The sequence below is a fragment of the Sebastes umbrosus genome, chromosome 13, assembly GCF_015220745.1.
Source record: "Sebastes umbrosus isolate fSebUmb1 chromosome 13, fSebUmb1.pri, whole genome shotgun sequence".
NCBI lineage: Eukaryota > Metazoa > Chordata > Actinopteri > Perciformes > Sebastidae > Sebastes > Sebastes umbrosus.
In genome coordinates this window covers 16,249,476-16,259,711 of record NC_051281.1, presented here as the reverse complement: position 1 = coordinate 16,259,711, position 10,236 = coordinate 16,249,476, and the positions used below count along the sequence as shown (strand labels likewise).

The 10,236-nt window shown below is 37.4% G+C and overlaps 1 protein-coding gene and 1 long non-coding RNA gene across 3 annotated transcripts; both read left to right on the top strand.

Annotated features, from left to right (window-relative positions):
* The first annotated feature begins 599 nt into the window (after window positions 1–599).
* LOC119500553 lies at window positions 600–2,610 on the top strand. Its single transcript, XR_005209639.1, has 2 exons — window positions 600–879; window positions 1,260–2,610. It is a non-coding gene; the product is annotated as an uncharacterized LOC119500553 (long non-coding RNA).
* A 3,871-nt stretch (window positions 2,611–6,481) lies between these two features.
* Window positions 6,482–9,232, top strand: atp5mc3a (ATP synthase membrane subunit c locus 3a). Of its 2 annotated transcripts, none has more exons than XM_037790328.1 (5): window positions 6,482–6,584; window positions 6,794–6,882; window positions 7,854–7,928; window positions 8,378–8,568; window positions 8,677–9,232. In XM_037790328.1, the coding sequence occupies exons 2-5, from the start codon at window positions 6,844–6,846 to the stop codon at window positions 8,789–8,791; spliced, it is 420 nt and encodes a 139-aa protein (XP_037646256.1). In that variant the 5' UTR covers window positions 6,482–6,584; window positions 6,794–6,843; the 3' UTR covers window positions 8,792–9,232. The 2 variants fall into 2 exon arrangements, with proteins under 2 accessions (XP_037646256.1, XP_037646258.1); XM_037790330.1 differs by having other exon boundaries at window positions 6,537–6,676.
* Window positions 9,233–10,236: the final 1,004 nt, after the last annotated feature.

Below are 10,236 nucleotides of genomic sequence, written 5' to 3'. Positions count from 1 at the left end.
GATATAAAGGGCTCATTCTAAGCTAATGAAAACACAACGATTCTTAGTTTCAGGTGATTATACACTAATGAAAACATTTCTGCTAAACATTAAACTGTCAACAAGTGTTGCAGTTAGACTTCTTTTCTTTTTCTGTTTTGTTTTTGTCCCCACACAATCAGATTTAAGAAGGTTTGCGTAGCTTTATTTTCCTTTAATACAGACAACTTGCAATGAAAGCCCAGCCAGATGTTTCCATAAGAGGCTATCTGATTTATCTATTAGCTTTAGTTAATACTTGAAAGAGAGGGAGCTGCTTGAATAAGGAATCAGAGGTGGGATGCAGATGAACTGTAGCTCTATAGGCTGTGTATCCTCGGTCTTGACAAAGAAAGGAGCCTCTAGTTTCGTGCAGCATCCAGGAATGGAGATTAGCACGGAGCCATCAGCAGCGCTGCAGTCCCTCCCTACCCTGCTTCTCCTGTCAGACCGCCTCCTCCCTGCTTGTCAGGAGCTCCGACGAGGAGCTGTAAAAACCTTTTCCCCTCTCCTTAACAACTGCAAAACAACACGCACACACCCCGGCTGAGGTGCCTGCTTTTCTGAGGCCTCTGACAGGACGTGCTGCAGGCACAAATTGTAATTCATAAAGGTTAAGGGGGTCAATGCCTTTTATTACCAGTCTGAGTGCATCCAGCTTGATGGGGCGGGCATGCAAATGGAATGTCTCGGAGTGTTCTATGCAAGAACTCAGACAGCGAGTGCGTGCGTGCCTCTGAATGGGAGGAAGTAAAAGGTGGTGGGGGGTGTGTGAGATCGGCTGCTCTCTCCACCTTCCACAGCCGTGTAGGACCACACAGCCGCTGCCCGGTTAATTAGACAGTATGACATTGACCTCAGGTAGTTAACGGCCACTTTGATATGTGCCGTCTTGCAATTAATATATTGTAAATCTTCATGTTTTATCATACGGCTAGCTCTGACCTATAAGTGTCTGCATTACACTTGGGCCTACATTACATTCTTACATTTTACATTTGCATTAACAGAAACACAATAGCAGCAATGTGACTCTGCACTTACAGAATTAACAGGAACATTAAGAGGTTTAGACCACACCAGGTACAGTATCACAAAAATGGGATAAAGTTATTTTATCTTTGGGATAGTTATTGAGACCTATATCAAGAACAGCAAATATTCTGTCCTGCTTAATCCGTCTGTGAATTTTAGAACAATGCTGTTGTGCAAAGTCTATGTTTCTCATCTCTTTTGTGCAGTTACCATGACCCCGGCAACAATGGCCATGATCACATTAGACCCTATTGCACCCTCTGCTGGTCCTTTACGGAAATGTTCTTGTTGCTACAAGTAATGTTCATGCTAGTCTCAGGCCGGACTGGGCTTATAATGAAGCAAAAACAGGTTTGTAAGTTTATGATACAATAATTACTGGACATGAAACATAGTTTTACCAGATTATGTGATGATTTTTTTCTGGGCTTATGATACAGAAGTTTGGTTTGAGCCTTGCAGAGGTTATCGCTAACACGATGATCAATCATGGGAAATAGGCTGTTGAAAAAGCACCCAACTTGGCACAAAACTCCTACATCAATGTGAACAAGCTCAAAATTAACACATGAAAGAAACTGCTCACAGAAAACAATAGAACACAACAGATCAGAAAAAAATAGGAGAAAATAGAATCGGGTAGATATGATATGATAGAACAGAATATGATAGAATAGAATATATCAGAATACAATAAGATAAACAGAATAGAATAGAACAGAACGGAATGCGAATGAATAGAATGCACCAGAATATAATATGATTGGATAGATCAGAATAAAATAAAACAACAGAATATGGTAGAATAGAAGAGATTATGATACAATAGAATACATTAGAATAGAACAGAATATGATAATAGAACACATTAGAATAGAACAGAATATTATACAATAGAATACATTAGAATGTAATAGATTATGATAGAATATAATACATTAGAATAGAATAGAACAGAACATGATAGAACAGAATAAAACAGAACAGAATATGATAGAATACACCAGACTACAATATGAACACACCAGAATAGAATATGAATACACCACAATAGAATACACCACAATAGAATATGAGCACACCACAATATCATATGAATACACAAGAATAGAATATGAATGAACCAGCATAGAATATGAAAACACCAGAATAGAATACAACAGAATAGAATATGAATACACCAGAAAAGAATATGAATACACCAGAACAGAATATGAATACACCAGAATAGAATATAAAAACACTAGAACAGAATATGAATATACCAGAATAGAATACACCGGAGAAGATTATGAATACACCAGAATTAGGGGTGATGGAAAATATCAAATATCAGGATATTAAGTTTTGTTATACTGTATCGATTCTCCAAAACGATATTGATTTCTAACTAATAAATTACATGCAAAGATGAACTCAGTCAGTACTTGATTTCATTGGCAAAGATATGCGCCCTCTCAAAGTAGTGCTATGATGTTGGATGTTCATAATTAGATGTTACAGGGACTGTTATGAATGAAAATCACACTGTTCTGATTGCATAAAAACGTAAACATTTTTGGCAGTGTGTTCTTCATACTATGAAAGTTTTCCTAAAATTCAATATATCGCAGTATATTGCAATATCTTGAATCGCAACCCCTGTATCGTGATACATATCGTATCGTCAGATTCTTGCCAATACACAGCTCTAACCAGAATAGAATACACCAGAATAGAATATGAATACACCAGAATCAAATTCACCAGAATAAAATATGAATACACCCAAATAGAATATGAATACACCAGAATGGAATTCACCAGAATATAATATGAATACACCAGAATAGAATATGATAGGATAGAACAGAAGAGAGTATAATAGAATAGATTACATCAGAAATATAGGATAGAACACAATAGAAGGGAATACAATCAAATAGAATAAAACAGAACACCATAGAATAGGATAGAAAAACACAATGGAATAGGACAGAACAGAACACAATAGAATGGGATTAAATAGAATTGCTTGTATTCAGCTGTTCTGTGATTTTTACTACATGAGATCCTTCGCTGTCTTCAGCATTTCTGGTACATATGTGATCTACTGAATCTGGCTTGTGGCTTGGTGTTGGCTGTAAAAGTGAAAAGATCATACCTGAGGAGCCACTGAGACCTTCCTCTCTTAAAGCCAGCATGCAGCAAAGGCAGACTCCCTGTGCTCATTACCTTTCCATCACAGACCAGCTGCTGTGGAGTCATTCATCACGATTACAAATCCGCCCTGGTGCTGGTAGCCTACAGCTCCACCATCAGCCTGTGAGATGCACCGGCAGGGCCCCGAGCCATCAGTCCCTCTGGGCACGGTGTTAAATTCACACCACAACAGGTGCTAGCAGTGGACAGCAGCAGGCAGCTTTTGTTATGAGGGAAAAAAAACTCATTTTGAAATACTGGTTGAAATTCTGCTTCTCCTGCAGCCAGGACAGAGACCATTTGAAAAAAAAAATTGGGTTTTTTGATGTTGTGCTGGTGCCATGCTAATTGCAATATAATTTAAAACACCTTTGAGACAGATTTCTCCTTCTTCCAGCCACCTTTTTGATCCACTGAAAAATGTGTCACTATGCTGTGCTGTGCTGTGCTGTGCTGTACGCAAATATAGAGGAAAGGGAAGCACATTGTCTTTCAGAAATTAGTTAGGATCATGCTAACCTCATCTAAATTGCCATTATTTCCTGGTTTGATTCGCACCAATGCTACAGCCACCAATTTCCACTCTTGAAAGAGACCCTCGTTCCCACAGTTGAGCCAAGGTCTACCAAGAATGGGTATCTTAATGTTAAGTGACAGCTTTATAGATAGATTGTACCACTTCTTCCCTACATAAATTCTTACAATAACATTTTAATGTCTAGTTATCAGACATTTATTTATAGTGTATATTTTAGAAGTAGGTTATATTCTTTTTTATCACTTTTATCATTTTAACACTCATACATACATACAGAAACAGCTGTAACTGAACTGTTACAAGCTCCCCCAGAAGTCTGTTGTCATTGCATTCACCCAAAACGTACTACTTATTATGGTAAATGCAGCTTTAAATACATCAAATAAACCATTCAAATCCACATTTTCCCTTTTATGTTCGCTTTTATGTAGCTTTAAAGTTGGAAAAATAATCTTATTCAACACTTTCTGACAATATCACATTTGTATATTCTGTATTGGCTCGTTCCGGCTGTACATTGAAGTTATTGGATATGGTGTTTACACTGAAATCAAACCCCAGACTCCATCTTTTTCATGGCTAGAGCATGCCCTCAAATGAAAATATTCTAGATGTGTGTCATTTTATACACTTTCCCCACAATTTAGCTAGACATATCCGGTATCATTGGATACTGGGATCTCCACTAAAACTTGAAATACAGTCCTGTTTTGTTATTGTCAACAAATCCCATGAAAAGACTAAAACCAACATGTTGTTTTCTATCTGTAAGTACTTTCAAACTTCCCTATCCTGTCTGTAGCACTCAACCCCATAAACATTAGTTTCTACTAAAAGTGTGAGTCTTTTAAAATGCTGTCATTTTTTAAAAAAGGCTAAATGATTTACTGAAACTGTAGTTTTCAGTTAACGTCACTCAGCAGTCAATAGTGTATTTTGGGGGGACTATTTTTAGCCACAGCTTTGGTGCACTACTGAGTATTTACGGCAGCAGGGCAGTGTTTATGGGATTGACTTCAAATAACCTACAGTGCCCAAGGTCATTAATAAGTTTTAAATTGCATTTTGGAACAAAAAAGATGCATGGAGCTCGACTCTGGTGACGGTGGCAGAGGAAAGAACACTCAACAGACTGCTGGCCATACTGGACAACGCCAGCCATCCTCTGCACCCCTTCATTACCAAACAGAGGAGCTCGTTTAGCGGCAGGCTGCTGCTCCCCAAGTGGTCCACAGACAGACTCAGGAAATCCTTTGTCCCCCGAGCCATCAAACTGTACAACACCTCTCTAGGGAGGGGGGGGACAAAAGAGGATGGTCTGTATGACAGATAATAATGCACTATACTCATTTTCAACAGTCTCTTCTGCACTATATTCACTTTTTTTTTAATAGTCTTGCATCACAGCTGTTACCCTGCACTATTTTCAGTTTTAACCGTTTTCTTCATCTCCTTGTATTTTTATATCTGGTATATTTTTTTGTACTTTGTACTACTAACTTTTTTACTACCTTTTTACTAACATGTTTTGCACTATGGAACTGTGATGCTGGAAACTTGAATTTCCCTCAGGATCAATAAAGTTACTATCTATCTATCTATCTATCTATCTAAAACGGAGCGTTTCAGACGGAGGGTAAATACAGGCATATTCAGGCCGACAGTATGAGGAAAATAACGTTTTTTTTAACATTACAGCATGTAAACATGTTCCAGTAGAAACAAAAAATACAAGTATGAACCTGAAAATGAGCATGATATGGGACCTTTAACTACCTGCCATCAGGTGTTCTGTAACTCAGTTTGAGGTAAATTGATAAAACACATTTATTTAGGGATATGCACCATGTGAGCACAATATATATAATAATATTAATAAACTTTATTTATATAGCACTTTTCTAAACAAGGTTACAAAGTGCTTTTAAAATGTTTTGCACTATGGAACTGTGATGCTGGAAACTTTCATTCTCACTGTGCAATATCATTTTCTACTTGTGCAATTTTGTTAATAGTCTGTTTATTGTCAATGCTGCACTATACTCATTTTTAACAGTCTCTTCTGCACTATATTCACTTTTTTTAATAGTCCTGTATCACAGCTGTTACCCTGCACCATATTCAGTTTTGACAGTTTCTTCATCTCCTTGTATTTTTATATCTGGTATATTATAGCTGATGCATCTTGTTTTTTTGCACTATCCCCTTTGCTGCTGTACACTGCAAATGTCCCCACTGCGGGACTAATAAAGGAATATCTTATCTTATCTTATCTTATCTTAACTCACTGCAAAAATGCAAAATCTTAAAAGCAGCTATATTTGTCTAATTACTGGTCAAATTGCTCATAACATTTAACATAAGACACAAACATCTAATAATTAACATTTCAGTGACTTGCTTTTAGATAATATATCTAGTTGAATATCTTAAGTGACAAAATACTACTTTTCAGCATTACAGGTTTATTAGCTCTTCCTAATACTAGTGAAATATAGCTCAAAATTAGTTTTACCAGCTAATTTCAATGTCTTTTTTTATCTTGGATTTGAATTTCCCTAATAAAGTTACTATCTATCTATCTATTAAATGTAATAAATTGTATTATCCTTCTTAATTATATTCAGAAATCACAGGCGCATCCATCAATAAACACAGACTGTGTGTAAACAAAGATTTTGTGAATGAACATTGTTGTCATGTTAAATAAAGTTTCAGTGAAATGACCTTCTCCTCCGTCATCATCCGGGTCCTCTACGTGCAACTCACCGCGCATGCGCACTCTTCCACTGTGGTTCGACCTCTGCAGCCGGTGAGTGTGTAAATGGCAGATTGAATGAGAAGCCTTTATCTTTAACAAATCCTCTCTCATCCTCTCTCTTAACTCCACATCACATCGCACAAGTGAGGACGGCATGCAGAATGGATGTGAATGTACATATGAGTGGCTTTATTTTGTCTGTGGAGCATTTTTACACCCGTTTGACCTTTTACTTCTCTCTCTGGTCTTTCCTCCTTCAGAGAGACCCGGGATTCAACCAGAAAACACCAACAACTACCTAAAATAGAAGATGTACGCCTGTGCAAAGTTCGTCTCCACGCCGGCTCTGGTGAGTTTGCTTTCTTAGTTGTGTTTTTAAGCTGTGGTTTTGAGTCTTTCTCTCTTATAGCACGGATAAATCCGAGTGGGCCTGTGTCTGAACTTGACAGCAGCTGACTGGCAAGGGTATCTGCAGGCTAGGCCTATAAAGCTATAAATGCTAAACCACAGAATCACAGAGAGGTTTTAAGCTGTGGCAATGTAGCAATAATGTTTATGAATAAGATGCATGTAAGTGATCTTCAGAAAGCTGCCACTGCCTTTGCTGTAGCTTGTAGCAGACATTTTCAGTAATGGCCCTTAGCTAAGGTCATTACAAGCCTCTGTTAGCCACATTTAGTGCAGACTTTACCTGCACAACTCATATGTGCAATTGATGCACAGTGCATTTGTGCATTGTTTGATCCCAAATAGATGTTGTTGCTATTCATTCTCCAAGGTTTCTATGATATATGAGTTATCCTTCTATGCTATATGAGTTATTAGAGGAGAAAGGGGTAGGGAAATATAAGTTGTACTTCTACCTAATCCTTTTCTAACACTATTACTCTTGTTTTGTTTGTTATGATTTTGTATCTTTTATTTATTTTTAAAGTCTTTCATTCTTTCATTCATTCAAGGTCATATTTCTATTTTCTAGTAGCTCCAGCAGGCTAATGGGTATCAAATTACAGCAGGACAATTTGTTAGTAAGCCTTGTTATTAATATTTATTGCAGTTTGCCAGCATCATAGATGACACTTCAAAACAAAACCAGGAGTGACTTTGACAGTATTTACTGTACTCACAAATCATTATAAAGGCCACAGGTCATATAGTGTGTGTGCACGGCAGTGAATGACACTGTGCTTGACAAAAGTGACGTTTCAAGGTGCCTTCCACCTGCTCAGACTGGGAATAGCTACCAACAATAATGGTTCATGTTGTACTATGCTTCTTGTGTGTTGTGTAACTAAATTTGTGCTGCTGTCGCTGCTGCAGGTCCGTGCTGGTTCCCGGGCTCTTTACAGACCCCTCTCTGCCTCTGTGCTGTCCAGGCCTGAGCTCAAAACAGAGGTAAGAAGAAATACAGGGACTGGGACTTTGACTGTCATTCTACCACTTAGTTACTGAAAACTAATTTTGGCTGATTGCTTCTAGTTATTTACACATAAAATGTCAGAAATAATGTCAAATGTCCATCGTAAATGTGGTCTTGATGTGCCAAAAATCCCAACTTATTGTTCACTTGTAAGCTTTTCGGGGTATTGATTTAGTTATTAATTTGAAATTAACAATAGCATGAAATCCTATCATTGTGAAGGTTAACATGGGAAATGGTAGAATTTTGGTACTTGACAAATGATTGTGAAAATTGTAATTTAGTCATTGTTGTTTAATCAGTTGTTCTTATCATTAATACTGTTTGTTTCAGCACTGTTTTGTTGTCAACGAACTGTGTTGTCATATGTAATGGCATTAGTTTTTAAAGGTGAAAGTTGACAGTGTTGTCTTTATTCTTCCAGAGCGGTGTTGCTGTGATGCCACAGAGCCCCCTCACCCAGGTCACACTGAGGGGCTTCCAGACCAGCGCTATCAGCAGGGACATTGACACCGCTGCCAAGTTCATCGGAGCTGGAGCTGCCACAGTCGGAGTAGCTGGATCCGGGGCTGGAATTGGGACTGTGTTCGGCAGTCTCATTATCGGCTATGCTAGGTTCGTTCTCGCATGCATACATCCTGAAAATAAAAAAAAATTCACTTGGATTAGTAGATTTCTGGTGCTTGCTTTTTTTTTTCATTGACGGTTTGTTCTTGTTTGCAGGAACCCATCTCTGAAGCAGCAGCTGTTCTCCTATGCCATCCTGGGATTTGCCCTGTCTGAAGCCATGGGACTGTTTTGTTTGATGGTTGCTTTCCTTATCCTGTTTGCAATGTAAAATTCTGCTGTCATACAACACTTTCATTACAGATGTGACTACATATTTTATTGTGGCTACCAAAATTGTTCCGTGTTGGTCTCATGGAAATGTACATTTTCAAGACTTTCAGACACTGTCGAAATACGCAAAGCATGTATTGTACAAATGTAAGAAATTACGTGATTAAAATACATGTATTTGACTATTTAACAATGGCGCTAACTTTTATGTCTGGATAATAGAAAGCTTTCTTGAATGTCATCTTTTCTGTGAAGCAGCTGCTTAGACTTGACATGAATCAGCCTTGTTTTCTCAGCACATCACATGCAAGCTTTTTTGGGGTCCACCTTAATGAATTCTTGGTTCAGGTGCAGTTAAATAGTACGGTACTGTAATTAGGCAGCAAGTGGGTGCTTGCTTTTGTAAATGGCAAATAAACCTAGATTTAATTGAGCTAAATAATGGGTTTTGACTTTTTTGAATGTCATGAATGGAAGTCCCTGCTGGGTTGTTTAAAAAACTGACCAATTAGTCATTCTGTAATGTAAGTGGCTTGGATTGGACTGAATTTAGTTCAAACTGAAACAATTAAGTCAACTGATTAAAAATTATCCGTTAACCATTTAAGTCACTTTATGAAACAAAAATGCCCAACATTTGCTGGTTCCAGCTCTTCCAAAGGGAGGATCTGCTGATTATTTTAAGGTTGTTTTGTTTCATTGTAAAGGGAGATCTTTAGGTTTTGGTCTGTTATCAGACACAATTTGAAAGTGTCACCTTGGGCTTTGGGAGCTGGTGATGAGCTTTTTATGTTTTTTATAGACTAAATTATTTATGAAAACCTAAACTTGTATATTAAAAAAACTAATTACACAATGGTAAATGCCAAACAATAGAAACCTGTGTAGCTGACAGTTTAGGATGTCAGATGAAATTGAAAGCAAACATGTACTGAATGTACTGGTACATATTTAATAACCCTGAATAACAGTATCTTTTTTCTGAAAATCTAAAAGATAACACCCTCTATCCATGATTGTATAATTAATACATACTAAATAAATAACCCTAAACCAGGTATGTTAACATTGAAAGATAACACAGGCTACCACAATGTGATTATTTAAAATGAAACATGTTAACTAGTATGCAGGCATTCAGAAGCCTCAAGGTGCACTGAAACCAAACTATGAAAGTATGCAACTTTCATAAAGGTGATGTGGCAACTTGAAGCCTCCACATGTGAATGGAGAATAGACTTTTTTAGTAAAGTAGGAGACCTGGTGTTCAGTGATTCAAGATTCAAGAGTTGTATTTGCCATTTGCACCTATAAGTACATTGGAATTCTGATTAGTTTACACTGAGTCAGCTTTAAGAAAAGAAAAAAGGTAGAAAAGGCACAAGGTAATTACAGTACAAAATAAGTAACACATTCAACTCAACACAATAAATAAATAAATTA

Coding starts and splice junctions, on each gene's coding strand:
- atp5mc3a (XM_037790328.1), top strand. CDS start 6,844: ATGTACGCCTGTGCAAAGTTCGTCTCCACGCCGGCTCTG. Junction 6,883..7,853: donor TCGTCTCCACGCCGGCTCTG/GTGAGTTTGCTT, acceptor TCGCTGCTGCAG/GTCCGTGCTGGTTCCCGGGC. Junction 7,929..8,377: donor GGCCTGAGCTCAAAACAGAG/GTAAGAAGAAAT, acceptor TTATTCTTCCAG/AGCGGTGTTGCTGTGATGCC.